General features: G+C 46.7%; 3 protein-coding genes and 1 pseudogene across 11 annotated transcripts; 2 read left to right on the forward strand and 2 right to left on the reverse strand.

Annotated features, from left to right (window-relative positions):
- Positions 1-2: 2 nt before the first annotated feature.
- LOC136502807 (uncharacterized) lies at positions 3-2,708 on the reverse strand. Of its 2 annotated transcripts, none has more exons than XM_066498048.1 (3): positions 2,096-2,708; positions 1,055-1,170; positions 3-660 (listed from the first exon to the last, which is right to left on the reverse strand). In XM_066498048.1, the coding sequence occupies exons 1-3, from the start codon at positions 2,204-2,206 to the stop codon at positions 321-323; spliced, it is 567 nt and encodes a 188-aa protein (XP_066354145.1). In that variant the 5' UTR covers positions 2,207-2,708; the 3' UTR covers positions 3-320. The 2 variants fall into 2 exon arrangements, with proteins under 2 accessions (XP_066354145.1, XP_066354144.1); XM_066498047.1 differs by having other exon boundaries at positions 2,090-2,708.
- A 1,258-nt stretch (positions 2,709-3,966) lies between these two features.
- Positions 3,967-8,409, forward strand: LOC136503776 (uncharacterized). The gene is made up of 3 exons (XM_066498745.1): positions 3,967-5,450; positions 5,836-6,082; positions 6,949-8,409. The coding sequence occupies exons 1-3, from the start codon at positions 3,967-3,969 to the stop codon at positions 8,407-8,409; spliced, it is 3,192 nt and encodes a 1,063-aa protein (XP_066354842.1).
- A 1,257-nt stretch (positions 8,410-9,666) lies between these two features.
- LOC136502809 (disease resistance protein RGA5-like) lies at positions 9,667-11,626 on the forward strand (annotated as a pseudogene).
- A 74-nt stretch (positions 11,627-11,700) lies between these two features.
- LOC136502808 (uncharacterized) lies at positions 11,701-14,557 on the reverse strand. 8 transcript variants are annotated; one of them, XM_066498049.1, is made up of 5 exons: positions 14,289-14,557; positions 13,770-14,180; positions 13,523-13,694; positions 12,217-12,779; positions 11,701-12,078 (listed from the first exon to the last, which is right to left on the reverse strand). In XM_066498049.1, the coding sequence occupies exons 1-3, from the start codon at positions 14,345-14,347 to the stop codon at positions 13,583-13,585; spliced, it is 582 nt and encodes a 193-aa protein (XP_066354146.1). In that variant the 5' UTR covers positions 14,348-14,557; the 3' UTR covers positions 11,701-12,078; positions 12,217-12,779; positions 13,523-13,582. The 8 variants fall into 8 exon arrangements, 1 of the variants encoding a protein (XP_066354146.1); XR_010770716.1 differs by having other exon boundaries at positions 13,523-14,180; positions 14,286-14,557; XR_010770717.1 differs by having other exon boundaries at positions 13,523-13,701; positions 13,770-14,557.
- Positions 14,558-21,254: the final 6,697 nt, after the last annotated feature.

Here is a 21,254-nt window from a genome sequence, read left to right on the forward strand (position 1 = left end):
AATCAAGAAGCATCTAACATAACTCTTGAATAACTCTTGAATGATTACAAGTTACACATACCACAAAACTGTCGAGGAATTAGTCAAGCAATTTATCCTATATTCAGAAGAAACTCAACTGCAGCTGCTTTCTTGAAAACTGAAATATCCTATAGCAGTTGCTCACAGAACTTGTATGAACAGGAAGTATAACTTGCCAATATACCATACAACCCTAGGATATGGAATCAGGATATGCAGGGATCACAATTCGACTTGTTATATCATTCAAGCACCCAAGCTACTACAGCCTGAACTAAAAATTACAGCGCAGAGCAGCATCATATCTTTTGGTCACTATCCTCGGACTCATCATGCTGGTCCGTAGCACTGCCATTTGGCAAGGCACCTGCTCCTTTTCGGTTGATGTCGCTGAAGGGTCTCTTCCTTGATGAGGATGGTTCGAAGGCATCCATCTCCTTGCTCTTCACAACTTCATCAACAGCCATGTCACCTTTCTCTTGATGAGCACCAGCGGCTGAAGGTGGAGGTGGCATCATGTCGATTCCACTGAGCCGGCAGAAGACTTTCTCAACTGTTTCGGTTATCTCTTTCCCTAATCCACCATTGTCTAGAATCAGCTCCCAAACTGCCTTGGAGGCTTTCTCAAGGACTGGAGTCCTGCATTGCATAAAACAGTTAGCACTGCATTGGCAAGAAGCTGGGAATGGAGTCGAAAACTGTGAAATACGGGAGATGTAAATTTGGATTTCCCACAATACAAATGATACACCAGAACAATGGAAGAACAAATAAAATCATGGGAACTATATCACTCTGCTGCTTTTTGAACAACCAGCCACGGGCAACGATACGGTAGGAACATGACTTATGCTAGACCTGGGAGATTTGTAGAAGGTCAAGGCTACACATGTTTTTACTTTTTAGTAAAAGCTGCTATAAACATTTTGTAACATCCAGATAAGCAATTTGTGGTTAAGGCCAAATACAAACCAGGCAATGTACTGTTACTGACTTACTGACAATAGATTCAAACAGAAAGGCAGGAGCTTACTCCAGTTCCTGTCGAAGTGCATCAAACAACTCCCTCTTGGTCTTTTTCTCAGCTCCAGGAGTATTCAGTACCTTGCTTTGCTCCACCATCATCATAGTGTTTTTCTTCATATCTTCCTGAAATCAAAGTAAGAAGGTTTTCATCGCCAAGTCTCCACTGCTCACTACTCTATTGCAGGCGAGTCTGACATAGAGTGATGCCAAGAGCATGAAGAAGGGTACATGTAGCATAAGACAATGCAGAAATGACTTTATTCTACATCGACAAGAATATTCTGCCATACGCACACATAAAACTTTATGCTAATAAATAAGGAAAGAAAAAGAACAGTTTCCCGAAACGGAATGCTGAAAGGAGGGGAAAACAGAATGGCACCACTGAGGAAACAACATGTGCCAAGTGCCGGCAAAGGACAAGTAAATACCTAAATTCTTCTGTGATCCAATTCCCGATACATCACGTTGATATGGGGAAAAGTAGAACAGAACCAATGAGGAAACACCACGTGATACCAAAGGACAACTAAATAACCAAATTTGAATGCAGAACAATTCTCGAACCGCCATGTTGATATAAGGGAAATACAGACTGAAACCGACAACAAAACGAGTGCCACGTGACAGCAAAGAACAGCTAAATACCCTAATTCTTATGCAAACCAATTCCCTGAATCCCTGTTTAAAGGTCTCCTGGGACATGCACGATCGCCTCTGAACTGCAACAGCATTTAAAATAATCTACTGAACTCTAACTTAATTTTAATGATTTAGTCACAGAGCTTCCTGATTCCATCGAGTACAGAAAACACACACAACCAGCCTGGATAGCTATATCATGAATTCAGATCGTCCTAGAGTCTCATACTATGAGCATATCTCCTAAGCAGGTCTACCAACTTAAACTGGAAGTGATTTCTTAAATACTGCACTCTCATCATACAACAATCAATTTCTAACATAATAGTAATAGCAAGGAGGAGCAAAAGAAAAGGCCTCAAATGAATAGGAGGGGATCGGGAGAGGAAGGGAGGCATGCATGCACATTGGCCTTGAGCTGGGCGATGATCTTCATTCGGAGCGCGTCGATGCTGCCGTCGTTCTTCAGCGACTCTAGCACCTCCTCCGGCCGCACCACTTTCGACGACGACCCCATAGCCTTCCAACTCCCTTCACCCCCAAATCAACAACCTCTTGCTCCCCCGAAATTCCCAGACCAAGGGGCTTCAATCTCCCCGGGGATGGAATCACTCTATCCGCGGTGGCGCTCGCCGGAGATCCGAAGGGTCACCGGCGGCGACGACGGGTGCTAGGGTTAGATTTCTCTCCGCTGGAGACGAGATTGCCCCTGCCCCTCCACACGCCGGCCCCGCCTAGCCTGGCCTCGGCGTCGGCGGCCGGGAAGTACCCGTCCCCGTTGTCTGCGCCCTATGCTGGACGTGGAACGCCGCCGTGCCGTGACCACCTCCGCGCGCTCTCCGCTCCGGCCTTCGCCTCCACCGACGTGGTTTTCGAGGACGAGTGGCCTCGGTCTCAGCCCAAGGTTATTGGGGTCGCTTAATCACTCTGCAAGACCATCTTGGAGCAGGGATTTTCTGAAATGAAGCACAAAAGCAGCACTTGGCTTCCAGTAGGATTGCAAACAATTGAAACCTGAATAGTTTAAATGCTCTTTTCGGTCCTTATTTCTCCCCTACTATGTTTAAATAGGAAGAAAGAAAGTACTCCACATTTCACGTATCATTTTTCATGATAAGTCGATTGTAAAGGGCCCTGCATTTGCTGAGAGCATCTTCAACATGTCACACCCGCGTGAAGGCGCCAAGCTGTTCTATTTACGCATTGTTGCTTTTACGTTTTCATAGTAGAGTATGACCAGTTGGATCCACTGGACAGAATTTGTAAGCAGCATAAGTGCCTGCATTACTCTGTAGGAACGCTCATTCAGACATTCAGTAATACACACGACGCCAAGGCAGGGGCTTGCCCGCCGGCACCAGGGTTCCGTCAAATCCCGCTGTTCCGCTCACGTCGCCGGTGACCCGCCGCGGCCAGGGGTGTGACAGTTGGTACCAGAGCCACCTTCCTTCGGCGTGTGGGTGACGAGCTCCTTGCTCGACGCCGCCGCCAGTTACCACCACCACCACCACCGTACCACCACCACCACCACCACCACCGTCGTCGTCTGGGTCGTCAAGATCCACGCCCACGGCGACGCCGCACCTCTTCGTTCGCAACACCGGCGCGCCTCACATCTACACAACGCCTCAATCGACGCCCACCAGGTGTTCGACTGGGGTCCGGCATCAACAACCGGGGTCTGGAGGCGTCAACCTGAGTGAGCATCCCAAATCCGCTCCTTTTTTATACTTTTGCACAAGTAGGCAGTCGACAAGGGTTGCGCGGCATTTGTTCGTGCGTAAAATTCCGAAGTCCAACTGTCCTCTTGTTGCGGTGGCGTTCGGCGGCGGAATGTCCGTGAGCTTGGGTTGCTAGGCTGTTGTCATCGTGCTTGCACTACAACTGTCTTAGTGTAAAATCCCTCGGCTCCGCCTCATTCCCAGGCGGCGGTGAACGTACCTTACAGTGCGACGGGAGCGGCACAGGCCAAACCCACTGCTGGTACAACTGGCTTCTCAAAGCAAAAGCAAGGTCCAACCTTCCACACAGAATAATCTCATTATTGACATCATGACACGCCGGTCGGATGAGGAAAACACCAAGTGGGAGAATTTGCAGAAAAATCTGGATGTCATGTTTCACCAAATTACTGAGATGCATTCAGTCCAGAAGCAAATGAAAGCACAGTTGGACCTCACAGCGGCAGCTATGGATGAATACACTCACGAACAACATCTCATTTCTCGGCAAGTTCAAGCCAATGGAGAAGCCATTGCCAGAGTCACTCTCTGGCAAATGGAGGAGGAGTCCAAGAAACCTGATCAACCTCAATATGGTCAACATCATCACTCAGATACAGAAGATGTAGATTCTCTGATTTTGGATGACAATGCCTCCTTTCACAATGTGTTTGCCAAGGATACCATGCAAGGCAAAGCACAACCATCTAGGCAACACAAAACAAATCACAAGCAATACCAACAGAATGAGACGAGGCAAGACACTAAAGGCCAAGAGCACAAATCTTATGCCTTACCTAGGCCAGCCATGCCTAAAATGGATTTCCCTGATTTTGAAGGTTCTGACCCAAAGGTCTGGCTAGACAATTGTAGAGACTACTTCGACCTTTACCAAATCCCTGAAGGCATGTGGGTCACTGCAGCCAGAATGCATCTAAAAGGGAAGGCAGGCAAATGGTATCAAGCATTCAAGCAGAAGAACACATTTAGGAGTTGGACACACTTCTGTGGAGTTATAGACCAAGAATTTGGGTCTGATGATTTCAGATCATCTATGCAGGACCTGTTGGCACTCAAACAGACTGGATCTATTGATGAGTATACAGAACAATTCCAAGCGCTACAGTATAGTGTCACAATGCACAATGCAGGGTATGATGACATGTTCTTCTCACAGCAGTATGTTATGGGTCTCAAAGAGGATATCAGAGGCATGGTGGAGGCTCATAGACCCCCAGATGTCTTGCAGGCTTCAATTCTAGCCAAGATACAACAAAGAACAGTGGACAGGGGGAAGTCCAAGTACCCAAGACAACAATATACACCAAGACCCTACCAGAACAGGACAGATCCCAAGCCTGCCCCTCAATCCTCCATTCTGTGGCAGGACAGGCAACTAAGGGACTATAGAAAAGCTAATAACTTATGCTACAGTTGTGGGGAGAAATTCATTCCTGGACACCTAGAGGTCTGCAAAGTCAGAAACAAACCAAAAGTCAATGCTTTGGCATTCAATGACTTGGACAGAGAACTCAGTGATGAGGTTCTCAGTGAACTGACTATGGAGGACGCTCTACATGAAGAATTCTGCCAATTATCCCTCAATGCTTTGTCCAGCCAAGACAAACCAGATTGCATCAAACTCAAAACCAGGGTCAAAAACAAGGTTATGCTCATTTTGGTGGACAGTGGGAGCACTCATAGCTTCATCAACTCTCAGTTTGTGACATTGGCTAATATACCAACAATTCCAATCTCACCTAGAAAGGTGAAACTGGCTAATGGGGAATGGATTACTACCAACAGTATGGTATCTCAACTTCAATGCTATTGCCAGGGACAGGCCTTCACAACAGATATGATTGTCCTGGACATGCACCCATATGATGCCATCTTGGGTTTTGATTGGCTTCGTGCTCACATTCCTATGACATGTGACTGGGAAAACAAAACACTACAGTTCAGGAGCAAGGAAAACTCATTCAGCTTCAAGGGATCAGTGCCCCACCTCTCCAAATTGCTAATATCTCTGCACACAAGGTATATAAGGCTACAAAAGGGAATGACCTCTGGGCCTATGTTTTGCTGGAACAATTACCCCATCCAAACTACTCACAGTACCCCAAACCTTCTCCACCTGATGAGACCATCCAACATCTTGTGGCACTATACAAAGATGTGTTCACAGACCCCAAACTTCTTCCACCACAAAGAACCTATGACCATGCAATTCCTTTAACACCAGATTCCATACCAATCAATGCCAGACCCTATCACTACTCCCCTGCCCACAAGACAGAAATCGAACAACAAGTAACAGAGCTCCTCCAGGCAGGCCTTATTACACATAGCCATAGCCCATTTGCTTCCCTAGTCCTCCTTGTCAAAAAAAGGATGGAACTTGGCGATTTTGTGTTGACTATAGGAAGCTCAATGACATGACTATCAAGAATAGATTCCCTATGCCAGTGATTGAAGAGATCTTAGATGAACTTTCAGGATCCACAGTGTTCACCAAGTTAGACATGAAGGCTGGCTATCACCAAATTCGAATGCTCCCAGAAGATGAGTACAAGACAGCATTCAAAACACATCAAGGGCACTACCAGTTCAGGGTCATGCCCTTTGGCTTAACCAATGCTCCAGCAACCTTCCAATGTGTCATGAACGAAGTATTGAAACCTTTTCTCAGAAAATTTGTATTGGTCTTTCTGGATGACATCTTGATATATAGCCCATCAATGGACCTGCATCTTCACCACTTGGAGCAAGTGTTGCAAACACTAAGGAAGCATCACCTACACCTCAAACAGTCCAAATGTACCTTTGCTCAGGACAGATTGGAATACCTAGGCCACATCATTTCTGCTAGCGGAGTGTCCACTGATCCTAGCAAAATCTCTGATATGCTCAAGTGGCCAACACCAACTACAATGACTGAATTGAGAGGCTTTCTGGGTCTGACAGGATACTATAGACGATTTGTCAAAGGTTATGGTACACTGGCTAAACCACTGACTCAAATCTTGAAACTCAAGTCATTTGCCTGGAATCCAGCAGCCCAGTCAGCATTCCATGCTCTCAAATAGGCAATGACTGAAACACCGGTACTAGCAGTACCAAATTTCCAAGAAACCTTTACAGTGGAAACAGATGCATGTATGGATGGTATAGGGGCTGTCCTTATGCAAAAGGGCCAACCAGTTGCCTACCTAAGCAAAGCTCTGGGGAAAAACACAAAGCCCTTTCCATATATGAAAAGGAATTCCTAGCCCTTATCATGGCTGTCGACAAGTGGAGACACTACCTAGAGAGAGGCGAGTTCACAATCCAAACTGATCACAAGTCCTTAGCCTATCTCAAAGACCAGAACCTCCATTCTGACATGCAGAGGAAGGCAATGACAAGAATGATGGGCCTCAATTTTAGGATAGTGTACAAAAAAGGAAAAGACAACCAAGCAGCAGATGCCTTATCCAGAGTTGGCCATCTCATGGCCATACAAGCTGTTTCAACAGTGCAACCAACATGGGTACAGGAGGTTCTCAATTCCTATGCCACAGATAGCCATGCTCAAACTCTCATTCAGAAGCTCTCCATCACCAGTCCAGACAACCAAGGGTATAGTTTGGATAAAGGTCTCATCTGGCACAATGGCAAAGTCTGGATAGGTAATAACTCAGCTCTGCAGACAAAGCTAATTGCACACTCTCATTCCAGTGCACTTGGAGGACATTCAGGAGTAGCAGCAACTTATTACCGACTGAAGAAGCATTTCTCCTGGAAGGGCATGAAAACTGATGTAGAAAACTTTGTCAAGCAGTGTAACATCTGCCAACATGCTAAACACTCCCTGCAGCATCCAATGGGCCTGCTCCAACCATTACCAACACCTAAAGGGGTCTGGCAAGATCTCACCATGGATTTCATAGAAGGTCTCCCCAAATCAGAGGGTTTCAGTGTCATCCTGGTCATTGTAGACAGATTGACAAAGTATGCCCACTTTCTAGCACTCAAACACCCATACTCAGCAGCTACTATAGCTCAAACATTCTTGGACAATATAGTTAAGCTCCATGGATTTCCACTGTCCATCACAACTGACAGAGATCCAATTTTTGTCAGCAACTTTTGGAAACAACTATTCACCAAATACAAGATTCAACTCAACCTCAGTACAGCTTATCACCCTCAAACAGATGGGCAGTCTGAGAGGGTCAACCAATGCCTTGAGATGTATCTCAGATGTGCAGTTCATGACTCCCCATCAACATGGAAATCTTGGCTGTCATTGGCGGAGTTATGGTACAACACCTCACTGCACTCATCACTAGGCTGTACACCTTTCAAAGCCCTCTATGGTTATGATGCTAATCTGGGTGCCATACCAACTCTTACACCAGACACCACTCCTGAGGTTACCGAGGTCATTCAGAACAGGAAGTTCCATCTTCAGTCCCTGCAAGACCATCTAGCCAAGGCTCAAAACAGGATGAAACAAACTGCAGATACTAAAAGAACAGATTTTCAGTTCACGGTGGAGGATCAGGTCCTGCTAAAACTACAGCCCTATACTCAATCATCTGTGGCCAACAGGCCCTTCCCAAAATTGGCTTACAAGTACTATGGCCCTTATACCATTCTTCAGCGTATTGGTCAAGTTGCCTACAAGCTACAACTGCCACCGAACTCCCATATCCATCCAGTGTTTCACATCTCCCAGCTCAAGCCCTACACCCCGGATCACTCCCCTGTTTATGACACGACACCGGTGCTCACAGATCTCGAAGCTGCACAAACGGTTCCTCGGGCCGTCCTGGAGCGCCGCATGGTGAAGAAGGGCAATGCTGCAGTCCCTCAGGTAAAGATTCAGTGGACAGGGCTACCAGCATCAACATCGACCTGGGAAGACTACTACGTCGTCAAAGCTCGTTTTCCTGATGCTCCAGCTTGGGGACAAGCTGAGTCTCGCGCCGGGGGAGGTGTCACACCCGCGTGAAGGCGCCAAGCTGTTCTATTTACGCATTGTTGCTTTTACGTTTTCATAGTAGAGTATGACCAGTTGGGTCCACTGGACAGAATTTGTAAGCAGCATAAGTGCCTGCATTACTCTGTAGGAACGCTCATTCAGACATTCAGTAATGCACACGACGCCAAGGCAGGGGCTTGCCCGCCGACGCCAGGGTTCCGTCAAATCCCGCTGTTCCGCTCACGTCGCCGGTGACCCGCTGCGGCCAGGGGTGTGACACAACAGCTCCCCTATCCCCAATCCAACCACCATATTGGAGGAATTAGCTCAAAATCATTGCTCCAACAGATCCCAATCCCACTACCGTTAGGCTTTTCTTTGGTCATGAACTGCCTCTTTGATGCCTTTCTCGAGAAGAGGCTGATAAATCCTTTTTGCTTCTATCTTCAATCTTCAGATTTCTTTTTGTCTGTCAACATAGCGATCGTGAATACTCTAGTGCTCATGCCTTGATCTCATCGAATCTTTTGCAGTGGTGATTTTTGCTGCCATGATCTTTCGGCCCAGCCACCAATACTTTATGTAGTCCATCCGTCCCAAAATAAACACATATATCATTCTTCGAGGAGTTAAACCTTTTTAAAGTTTAACTATAAATATAAAAAATAATATCAACATTTATATTTTTAAATAAGTTGAAAGTATATTTCATATTCAATCTAATAATATTTATTATAAACCCATATAATAGTGTGTTTTTATATATATTTGGTTGTACTTTAAAAAATTTGAGTCATTGAAAAGCGAAATATGCAATTAATTTTTGAGGAAGAGGTGGTGTAGCCATATTGCTTACCGCAAGTCAACAGCCCAAGCGAACTGCCCCCAGGCCGATCTGTGATTCCCGACCTGGATCTAGTTCCACCGCACCGCCGCCAGCCGCCGTCCAGCTCCAGGGCCAACCCTCTGCGCCATTGCCCCTCTCCCCTCGCCAAACCGCAGTCCCCGCAGTTGCCCCCGAAAGTTTTTTTCCTCTGATTCACAGTCGCCACTACCGCCGAAGGTCAATGGCGCGCGGCCGCAGGCACAGTTGGAATCTAGCGGACTCCGAGTTTCCAGCGCTCAGTTCTTGCCCGATCTAAGCTGGCGTGGTCGTGGCCGCCTTCGCCATAACCGCTGTACAAGGTTGCTCGGCATTTCACCACGCTGGCCTGTGATCGTCGTCACCATCTGTGGTGGCCATTCCGTCCGGAAGGCTAGCTGGAAGAGAGTTAGGAGTAATCAATCATGGACTTCGCCGCGAGGACGATGGGTACCCTTCTCCCCAAGTTGGTCCTGCTCCTGAAAGAAGAGTACCATCTGCAGAAGAGCGTGAAGGAAGGGATCAAGTTCCTCATAGCCGAGCTCGAGAGTATGCAAGCCGCCCTTGAGAAGGTGTCCGACGTACCGGCAGACCAGCTCGACAAGCAAGTGAAGCTTTGGGCGGAGATGTCCGCGAGATGTCCTACGACATGGAGGACAGCGTCCGCACCTTCCTGGTGCGCCTGGAGAGCAAGAAGCAAGCCAAGCCGCACCACATCAAGGGGTTCATCGCAGGGCCCTGTACCTGCTCTCCAAGGTCAGGATCCGCCACAAACTAGCTGCTGATATGAAAAGCATCAAGAGCCTTGTCAGGGAAGTGAAGGAACGGCGTGATAGGTATAAGATTGACAACATTGTAAGCCTACCGCGACGTCTGTTGATCCTCGCTTGTCAGCTCTGTTCGAAAGTGTGTCCGAGCTTGTTGGCATTGACAAGGCAATGGATGAGCTAACAATGATGTTGTCCAGATGAGACGACGTGTCCACGGATAGACTGAAGATCATCTCTGTTGTTGGAGTTGGAGGATTAGGCAAGACAACTCTTGCCAAAACTGTGTATGACAAGCTTAAAGTGCAGTACATATGTTCAGCCTTTATTTCCGTCGGTCAGAATCCTGATGTGAAGAATGTTCTCAAAAACATTCTCCTTGAGCTTGACCGGCAAAAGTACGAGAACATTAATTTTGCAGTATGGGATGAAACTCAGCTCATTAAGTTACTACGCGAATTTCTTACCAGTAAAAGGTAACACTACTTAACTCATGCCTCACCTAATAGTGCTTGGACACACTGACTTTTTCATGCCAAATCAATTAAATTACATTGTAGAATTTGGAACCAATACTTCACAGATTTAATTGATTCTAATAGTGTTATATATTTGTGCTTCATTTACAAACAACACTTTGTTGAATTACAATTGTTCTAGTCATCAATTTCAATTTTCATTTCTTATTCAAATTGTTTCTTACCTGCATTATGGACTGGGTTAGATGTGATTAGTTTTTTTTTTCTTTGAGCATTATTTTAAAGTTGAGTTTGATGGCTTATGCGTACTTTGATTTGCAATATTTTAAGATTGCAAAGTAATTATATAATTTCATCCAAGTTCTTGTCCTACTTAATTCCTACGTGGGTATAAAAGGTTCACGTTCAGGCAATTCTGAGGATTCTTTCCCCCATCTTTGTAGATATCTTCTTGCAAAGCTCAGCCAAGCCTCTCTATCCATTATTTTTAGAGGAATTATTTGGATCGGTTTTACGAATATAACATCATTAGATTATTAGCATTTTTTGTAACGTAACAAACAAAGTCCATATAAGGAACATCATAATTCACAAACGGAGGGGGTATTATTCATGCCTTAACTATTGAATTCAACTTAAATATCCCCTTGCTGGTCTTATGCGAGGTTGCATGGGTTTGGGTGTTAGAGCATCTCTAAAAGGGCGCCAATCTAGCTCGGCATCATCGCTTTTAGCAAATAAAGCTGAGAGGTCGTGCTCCAACAGCATCATCATCTTATTCCCTAAAATGTGAAGCCCAATCCTCATTCTCCATGTTAATATACTTTTCTAAAAACTTGATCAAAATTAGAGAATTTGACTTATATTAGGCAGTAACAATTTTCTGATTCTTGTTTTCGGCAGGCACCTGCTTATGTAGATGCTCTGGAAACATTACTAACTCAACTCTCTTGCGATGTCACATGAACAGATATTTTATCGTCATTGATGACATATGGGATATACACTCATGGGAAATAACTAAATTGGCTCTTCTTGAGAATAACTGTGGAAGTAGAATAATAGTAACTACCCAAAAAATAGAAATTGGCACAGAAGCTGGTGATGTTTACAACCTAGAGCCACTTACTTCTGACTAGTAGTATGCCCGTGCTAACGCCATGGTAAAACCCAAAACATGATCGAATTCATGTGACAACTTTCATATAGACACTTTTCTGACAAACAAACATAATTTCACACATATAATTCCCAACTTTTTATATTGCAGCTACAACTCAATGAAAGGTCCTCTGCCTCATAGCAAAACTCCATACTGGATATACATACATAAAGCTGTCAAGCTCATGTGAACACATTATTTACAAGCGCTCATGTGAACACATTATTTACAAGCACAATGTGGTTATTTAAACAAATTTAGTGCAGCGAGTGTAGCTGTCAGTCAGCCCAGTTCACTAAAAAGAGAATACATTAAAAGGAGCTCAATTAAGGTGTCCATGTTTACTGGGTTCAGACATCTTCTCTTTATCAATACTACCTTGAAGCTTGTGATCCCAAAATGATGTAGAGGAGAGCCAAAGCATATTACCTGTAAAGCAATAAAAAGATATCTAAGTATAACCAAAACTTAGGACAGCACTGAGTTATGCAGTTTGCTTCTAGCATACCAGCTTACAAAGACGGACCATAAGATAGGCACATCAGTATATATAGGCTTCTAGCTTACCAATGCCGACTCAAATCCGGAAAGCCCATCATATTTAACTTGCTTTTCTTTCTCAATTCAAACCCAACCAACATTTCACAACAGGAATGCTCTGACATTTGACCATGCCATTTCCGAGTGCAGAACCATCTTTCTATTAATATCAATGGCCAAACAAATTCTGTCAAGAACGGCTTTTCTTGCAACAAATTGGCTAAATTTGTGAAAAAAAAACATAACGATAGTAATCAAGGATACAATATGATAAGAGGTCATCTCATGTTAGATATGTGCTACTTTCTTGTGCTCTTACAAACCTGACAACATTATGCAAGGCTGCAGCTAACTTGATCGAATTTCCTTTGTTTTATGAATCCATTTAGTAACTGGAGTAGTTCTTCTGCTTTCTATTTCTGAAAGCATGATAGCCTACTTGCTAAAAATAATTTGCAGGATTCTAGCAATTCAAGATTTTTCTAACCCTCACTACGCAGATATGAGCAGTGAGCCATCCATAGATCCATCCTCAAAACTTAGAGGTTCTGCATTTCAGCTGAGAATGTTCCTCGCTGTAGCGGTGTAGCCTGAAAATAAGAGTCAAGTGTTGAACAACAGAGTCCATGCTTTAACAGAGGAAGCCACTGTATTCATAAAGGTAATAGAATCCATGTAAAAATTTCCATAGAGCATAATTATTTGGTATTTGCAACAAAGCAAAGAAGCAAATATGAGTGTCCATGTGTGATCACAAACAAAACTATCATGGGGTCTCTCACTCAATGAAACAATGTACACGAATCCACAGAAAACTTCTAGGCTGAGGCATTTAGTTTTTTTTCTAACTCTATGAATTCTTAGAGAATGAAAAACTACCTATAACCTTAGCATAAAGCACAAGTCAGCTGGGAGCTCCTTGTTGCTTGCAAATAAATTGGCCACAGATTGTCCACACACAGTGACGCAGTGTAACATGGATGCTTATTAATTACTTTTTAATGCCAACCAAAACATGTATGTTAGTGAGGGAGAGTGTAAAGCATAGCATAGCATAGCTGAGCTGAGCTCAACTGTGAGCTTGCCTGCAGCCCAAAAGACTGCAACGATGTGGGCTTGCTTTTGACGCATTCCAATTTAATAATTACTCACTGTGTTAAGATACTCCGTTTTGCCATTCAGTTATTACCACTGCAAATATTGAAGAGTATCTCTTCTAATTATTCGTACAAATGAAAAAGATACCAATCTCTATTGATCACGATTTGTTTCCACAAAGGCACATGCACTGATGCACATACGAATGAGAAGAGAAAGCATGCCAAGACTCAACTGGCAAATGCAGAGTAGGATCCTCTTCGTCCACTTAGAGGAACATGCAGTCTCTTGGCGGTTAGTTCTGGCGGAGTACTCTCGGCCACGGCAGGATCATCCTCCTCTGCCTACCCTTGGTGGCAGCAGCAGCAGCTGGAGGCTGGAGCTCTCCATGGTGGCATGGCCAGGTCCTCCTCACTCCAGCAAACGATAAATTTGTAATAATATATAATGAAACAAGAGATAAAGCAAAGCAGCGTCCTCACTTGGTGTGGAGACCATGGTAGGCGTGCTCCGTGCCATAGACGAAGAGCACGATGCAGAAGCCCTTGAGCCCGACGGCGGCAGCTGTGAAGGCGACTGTGCTGTGCTGCCCATGTCGTGCAGCGCGGTGGCGGCCTCGGCAATCCGAGTCATGAGATGTGTGATGCGCTTGCCCCGTGGCGAGTAACCGAGAAGCAGCAGCTCCGCATGGTCCTCCAAGGCGCGCGTTGTCGTTGTCGAGCGCCAGCACCATCGACTGCGCCTGCCGCATCGCCTCCCCGGCGCCCCCGCCGTCGGCACCCTCCACGTCCAGCCCGCTCCACCGGATCCATCCCCTGGGCCTCCAAAACCACCTCAAATCCATCCACATCCAGCACGGCTTGAGATGCTGCTTCGTGGAGGACGCCGCAAATCTGGGAGGGGGGAAACAGTAAGGGAGAGGGAGGGGAACATACGACTGAGGCCTTGCCGGCCCACGGATGAAGAAGAAGGGGCGATGCAGAAAGAAGCGGCGGAACCACGAAGGGAGCGGAGCGGCGGGGAAGGGTTGCGGCGTCGCGGCGGCGTGGCTCACTCCCATCCCGGCGCCGCTGACGCCCCGGGCGCGGTCGCGGTCGCGGTCGCGCGGCTCCTTGCCTTCCAGCCGCGCCGCCGCACCCGCCGAGGGCGTGGCCGCTGCCGCAAGCCCTAGTTGTCGCCATCGGAACGGGCCACTCGGGTGTGCGGGCGTCGGAGAGGAACGACGCGTCCGAAGCCCGTGTGCGTGGGATTGAGGGCGCGGTGTGAGAAGCCTGCCATCACACATCATCGAAGATCAGTCGTTGGATGTTTTTTTTTTCTTTGCGCGTATTTTTTTAATGCACAATAGTCAGCGGAGGATATTTTCTTGAGAAAACTTAGTATAATTTTAATTGATTTATTATAGTAGAGATAACTCTAAAAAGCTATTTTACATGAGGATATTTGGTGGAGAAGGAAAGGATCCAGAAAATCAAGCAGATGAGTTACACAATGGCTAGTCTGTTGTCAGCTAAACCAAGGGAGCAATGGTTTGGTGTGTACAGTTCTATAGGTTCCGGTCATAAAGGTTACACGCAGGCTGAGAATACTAAGAGGATATTGTCGTTTAGTTACTATGATATCCCTTCATATTTAAGGACTTGTTTATTATACCTAAATGTGTTTTCAGAAGACTTACGTGATCATGAAAGATTCTTTGATATGGAAATGGATGGCCGAGGGCTTCGTGCATAGGGTACAAGGAATTGGGTTATTTGGGCTTGGAGAGAGATATTTCAACGAACTCATCAATAGGAACATGATCCAACCACTGGAGCAAAATATGTACCCTGGCTTTGTATATGTTTGCCGTGTCCATGATATGGTGCTTGGTCTAATTCGTTCATTGTCAGAGGAAGAAAACTTTGTTACAATCACTGTTCGCCTACACGGCCGTGTAGCCCGTGTACACGCCGTGTACACGCTACACGGTGGTACGCCGTTTCCGTCCGTTTCTGTTTAATCGTCCGTTTACCCCGTTTAATTGACCGTTTAGCCCGTTTAATTGACCGTTTAGCCCGAATAATAGCTAAACGGTAGGTGACCGACTGTTTACCGTTTAACGTTTAGGAAAACACTGGTTACAATAATGAACAATGAGTACGGCACATCACCACATAGCAAATTCCGCAGGATATCCCTACAAAACAGAAATGAAGAGCACCATCATGATGTTCCAATTGACATGACACATGTGAGATCTTTTGTTGCATGTTCATGCAATATTAGGCTGTATTTAGTTCGCGAAATGAAAATTTTTGGATGTCATATCGGATGTTTTGGGATGTCGGAAGGAGTTTTTGGATACTAATAAAAAAACTAATTACATAGCTCGCCTGGAAACTGCGAGACGAATTTATTAAGCCTAATTAATCCATCATTAGCGCATGTTAGTTACTGTAGCACTTATGGCTAATCATGGACTAATTAGTCTTAAAACATTCATCTCGCGATTTCCAACCAAACTGTGCAATTAGTTTTTTTTCGTCTATACTTAATACTCTATGCATGTGCCGTAAGATTCGATGTGATAGTTTGGGGTGAAAATTTTTATGAACTAAACCAGGCCTTAGTATGATGGCCTCACTTTCGAGCTTTCACGTCTTGCGTGTGGAACGATGCCTTTCCAAGCAGGGTGTTGTGGAGCATTTCCTTCTTGTGCACATGTTGGAACTCTACCTCACTTGAGGTATCTTGGACTGCCAAGGACACCTATTGGTGAGCTCCCAGAAGAGATTGGTGCTCTCAAGTTTCTGCAGACACTGGACTTGACTGACACTGGCATCATTGAGTTACCGTGGCCAGCTTACACAGCTAATGTGCCTACGCTGTGACTACAACTGCACGGAAATACCAGCAAATGGGGTCATTGGGAAGCTGACGTCTCTTGAGGAGCTGAAGGTATACCCTGGGTGTGTTGCCTTCAACGAAAGCGAGTCCACACGTAGATTCGTGAAGGAGCTGGGCAGCTTGAAGGAACTGAGAGCGCTCGATGCTAATATTGATGTGGACAATAGCCTGGAGGAAGCTTTGCTAGAGTCTGTAAGCAAGCTGCGCAAGCTGCGTGATCTACTAATCCATGGTTACTCGTCGGAGCTACATTCAAAGTGGGAAGCTGCTCGTCTTGTCCTGCCTCGATATCTTCGAGTTTTGTCTTTGGGAGGCCTAAGATTTTCCAGCCTGCCGGCTTTGGTTTAGCAACTCTCTTTTTCCACACCTCTCCTACTTGCAGGTGAATATCCGGTCTATGGACCATAAGGACATGAGAATCCTTGGGATGTTGCCTGAGCTCTGTTTCCTCCAATTGTGCGCGAGCTCCGTGGTCGTTTCGTACGGGGATGATGGATGCTTCGGGAAGCTGAGGTCTTGCCGCTTGGAAACGGATGACCCTGTCATGTTTAGAGGAGGCAAATCCGGAGCTGAAGCTATGCCAGGCCTTGAAGTCCTTGAATTGGATGTCCATCGTCAGGGGTGGAAGGACTTCTGTGTTCATCGTGGCCAGAACATATCAGCAAGTTTCTTATCTTCGGTGATTGGTTTGCACAACCTCCCTTTCGCTACGGAAAGTCTGCGTCAATATCATGGGCTGTAGTACGGATGACGATCAGGCGTTACTGAGTGAGGCACGCAGTCGACTCCCATCACAACCATCCCACCTTTGAGGGCATGTTTGGAACGAAGGAATTCAAAATGCAGGAATAGGAAAAAACGCAGGAATAAGGTATGATGAAAAGTGAAAAACTACGGGATTTCAAAACACAGGAACAGAAAATTTAGGCTGTTTGGAACGCAGGAATTCATAACATAGGAATCATAAGATTTAGGCAAATATGAGTACTGACTACAACTCGTTTTTTCCTCCTCTTCTCACACGCGCTGCCTCGGGCTTCCGCAAAGGAAAACAAAACAATGGATCGGATTGGATTTTTTCTTTCCTGTGAAGTTGCTTGCTGGCTACAGTATTCCAGAGGAAAGGGTTTGAGCGAATCCTTTGTTCCAAACGCTTGAATCAGTTTCCTTTCCTCCGTTTCTTGGTTCCTACGATTTTCCTTTGAAAATCCTCCAATCCAAACAGGCCCTAAATAGTTGCGAAGCCGACCAGGTGCCTGCACATGCTTTCTTCCTGCGCTAGCACTGTTACCCATAGTATGGTTGATTCATATTATTGTTGTTGTTCTTCACCAGTGATGAACACATCCTAATATAATGCATATATAACAATTAATTCCTCTTTTTTCAGCCTTGTATAGACAGTCGGAAAATAGTTAGCGTAGAGGTCGCCGTGTGTGCGACCAAGGATATCGGCTTTGGTTTCAACTTCACAAATTTGGCTTCACTTGAGAATGTCACAACTGTGAGTATGCGACGCCTGACCTCGTGGAGCAAGCAGAGGCAGCCCTGAAGCACGCAGTTGACGTCCACCTCAATCACCCCACCCTAGAAATGCAGAGGTAAGGCGAAGATGTAATGGACTAATGGAGGTACCAACATATCGGGAAGAAGACCAACAGGTTTGTTGTTCTTATTTCTCTATAATATATATTCAAAGTTCATGGCCGTTACGGAGTGCAGCTCTAGTACCTTGCTACTTCTACGTCCCTTTCCAAATTCCAGCTGGTCGATGGATATGATGATGCTGCCAACACAGGAACGAATGGAGTGTAACCAGTAAGGAAAATAGTAGGAATTTTAATTAGAGTCCGTTTCTATGGGCACGTTTGGTTGAAGCCCTGGGTCTCATTTGCTTGGCCGGCAAGTGGCCTGGAAGCTGCCTGAATCTCTCATTTGGATTGAACCCTGGGACATTGGCTGCACCCGGCAACGCTTCAAGGCCCAGGCGAGCAAAATCATGCCGACGAGATATTAAATTGATGCTTCTACTGTTTATTGATATCATTGTTTTTTTTTTTTTTTTGGTGTAGGTAACTATTTTTCTATTATTTATTTAAATCCTTTATTTGTCTTCATATATTATTTAAACAAAAGACATTAAAGTTTTATTAGACAAGAAAGCACACTTTATCTTCACATTAATTTTCTTAGACCCAGGCACCAACCAAACACGTCTTCTTTACACTTGCCTAGCCTAAATGTCATCGATTTTCCAGGTAACACTTTTTACCAGGCAAGTTGTCTATGCCTCCAACCAAATAGGCCCTATATGTGCCATTTTCAAACTGTATTATATGAACTATGTATATGTGGGGGCTCTATTATGTAATCATTAATATTCAACGAATAAAGAATAGTTCCTTTACTTGATGTTTCTATGTCTCCTACTTTTATTTATTATATGTTGATTATGAGAAATAGAGAGAGAAATGTCCTAACTACTTCGATGATGTCGACATCCCCAATGTTGTTTGCACAATAGACCTACACTACACCAATATCATTGTCATCAAGCAGGATATGTCTTCTACCATGCCTGTCGTGCCCTCGTTCATTATACATCACATATTTCTCTAAATCAGTAGCTGATATGTTACTTTCATTGATAACGGAAAAAATATGTTTACAAGAGTTCATATTTACATAGCTAAGGCTATTGGCCATTGGCCTTAGCCTTACATATATATCAAACATAAGTTCTAATACAGCAGTCCTACGATTCTATTCTTGGATGTGGACATAAATTTATCCTTATCCTCATTCAAGTACCTTTATCCTCATATATACGCTTATGTAGTCTTCCTTGTGCATACTCCTACAGCTTCAACCTCATGTATAGTCATGCGTTTTTTATCCTCGTGTATGCTCCAACAGTTTAATCCTTGTGTACTATATACACTTATGCAGCTTCGTTCCTAAAAATATAACATAGAGTGGATTGAGTATATCAAGTACTTAGCAAGCTCTAACATAGGTGGGGTTTAAAGATAGGCTTTGGGATGTTGCAGGTGGAAGAAAAGTCAGTATATAGGTGGGGGTTTAAAGATAGTGTCGGGTACCTTAGAACGGGGTACCCCAAGCAAACATCAAATGGGTCGCTAAAATCCCATCTAAAAAATAAAGCCAGAAGGTAAGCCGTGGGCCCCTCACCTGCCACGACCGAGCCCACTGGGTCCTCCTCCTCGCCTCGAGCCTCGAGCAGGAGGTCTCGACATCCTGACACAAACTCCGCCTCGCGCGAGGCTCTCCAGGGAAGGCCTCGGCAGGGAGCGCCATCTCCGTCTCGCCCGAGGCTCTCCAGGGAAGGCCTCGGCAGGGGGTACATTCTCCGTATCGCGCGAGGCCTCAGTCTCCGTGTCGCTCGAGGCCGGGTCGCCCGCAACCCGTCACCCCCCGCCTCGACCGACCCTCCAGACAACGCGTCATGTCTCATTAATGCTTCAACCACTCCCGCAATCTCAGCCGGACGACGGCTCAACGCCACAGAATGGCCGACACGACCCGAGGTCTCATCAGCGCCATACCGGCCGGGACAGGGCACGGCGGGGATTATCGGCCACTGTGTCCTAACGCTGTGTCCACGATCAGCGCCATACCGGCTGGGACAGGGTACGGCGGGGATTACCGGCCACTGTGTCCTAACGCTGTACCCACGATCAGCCGCCCACTCGAGGCCTCAGCACTGTACACCAAGGTCTCGGCTATCTTGGGATTCGAGCCTGCCGAGACCCCTCCACCGCGGTGCAGCCTCGACACCGGCCAAGTCTCGGCCTCGCGCACAGTCCGTCCACAGTGGCTTGCACGTTCATCCCCGCACCGCACCCACGCCGACTCCTCGGATGAGAACGAGGCATGGCCCGGAGTGGATTTCTCTGGACTCCACGACCCTAGGGCTTTGCGCCAGTTCTTGGCCGCAAGCGACTACTGCTTCGGCTACTCCGACTCCGACGACGAAGGCACCTACGACCCCACTCGCGAGTGTTTTCACGTCGGGCTCGGGATGCCGAGGGCGGGCGAAGAGGACGAGGGGGCAGGTAGCCATTCCCCGCTTCACCCAGGCGCGGGCACCATCACACCTCCACGCGCTGTCCTACCGGCCGCACGAAATGAGAACGCCGCTCTTGCGCGACCTCAGCGCCCAGACCTAGAACAGCTCCGCGAGCTCCAGGCCAAGGTCGAACAAGACCAACTCCTTCTGCAGCAGCTTCGAGACTCTCTCGAACAGGAACAGCGAGGTCGCGGCGAAGGCGGGGGAGCCCGACGGAGGGCCCGCGATGTGCATCACCGCATCCATGACTACGAAGGGAGTGAGCAACCCCCAGTCTTCAATCGCGCTAGCCAGAACGTCGCGGCTACGGCAATGCTGATCCGTGCAATGCCCGAGCCTTCTACCACGGAGGGGCGGCGGGTCCGCGGCGAGCTCCGGGATCTCCTAGAGACCGCCGCGGTTCAGCAGGCTGAGAGTTCTGCCTCCCGACGACACGGGGGCGCCTCGAACCTGCCCACGGCACCGCCTCGGCAGGACAGGGAAGCCCCAGCTTGTCCCGAGCCCGACCGAGCACCGATAGCCCACAGGCCCCCCGTGCTTCTGGACCGCCTCGGCAATCGACGCGAGGTACAGGGAGACCATGAGGTGGTCAGCAGGCGACGACGCCACGACAACGAGGGGCCCGCTTGGGGCTACCACCCACACCGAGGCGGTTGCTACGACAGCGGGGAGGACCGCAGTCCTTCCCCTAAACCGCCAGGCCCTCGGGTCTTCAGCAGGGCCATCCGCGCTGCTCTTTTCCTCGCCCGGTTTCGGCAACCAGCCAATCTTGCGAAGTACAGTGGCGAGACCAACCCTGAACTCTGGCTTGCCGATTACCGCCTGGCCTGCTAGCTAGGTGGCGCAGACGATGACCTGCTCATCATCCGTAGCCTCCCTTTGCTCTTGTCGGACTCAGCGCGAGCCTGGCTCGAGCATCTTCCTCCCTCACAAATCCACGACTGGCGCGACTTGGTGAGGATATTCGTCGGGAACTTCCAGGGCACAT

This window comes from Miscanthus floridulus, chromosome 14, assembly GCF_019320115.1.
Source record: "Miscanthus floridulus cultivar M001 chromosome 14, ASM1932011v1, whole genome shotgun sequence".
NCBI lineage: Eukaryota > Viridiplantae > Streptophyta > Magnoliopsida > Poales > Poaceae > Miscanthus > Miscanthus floridulus.

Bases quoted from the DNA above. Each gene is read 5' to 3' on its own strand.
- LOC136502808 (XM_066498049.1), bottom strand. From the start codon at position 14,347: ATGGGAGTGAGCCACGCCGCCGCGACGCCGCAACCCTTCCCCGCCGCT. The intron at 14,181-14,288 runs GTGGTTCCGCCG...CCCCCCTCCCAG, and splicing joins CCCGCCGCTCCGCTCCCTTC to ATTTGCGGCGTCCTCCACGA. The intron at 13,695-13,769 runs GTGAGGACGCTG...TGGAGTGAGGAG, and splicing joins TACCATGGTCTCCACACCAA to GACCTGGCCATGCCACCATG.
- LOC136502807 (XM_066498047.1), bottom strand. From the start codon at position 2,206: ATGGGGTCGTCGTCGAAAGTGGTGCGGCCGGAGGAGGTGCTAGAGTCG. The intron at 1,171-2,089 runs GCATGCCTCCCT...CTTTGATTTCAG, and splicing joins AGCTCAAGGCCAATGTGCAT to GAAGATATGAAGAAAAACAC. The intron at 661-1,054 runs GTAAGCTCCTGC...TATGCAATGCAG, and splicing joins GCACTTCGACAGGAACTGGA to GACTCCAGTCCTTGAGAAAG.
- LOC136503776 (XM_066498745.1), top strand. From the start codon at position 3,967: ATGGAGGAGGAGTCCAAGAAACCTGATCAACCTCAATATGGTCAACAT. The intron at 5,451-5,835 runs GTATATAAGGCT...TGTTGACTATAG, and splicing joins CTAATATCTCTGCACACAAG to GAAGCTCAATGACATGACTA. The intron at 6,083-6,948 runs GTATTGAAACCT...ACATGGGTACAG, and splicing joins TCCAATGTGTCATGAACGAA to GAGGTTCTCAATTCCTATGC.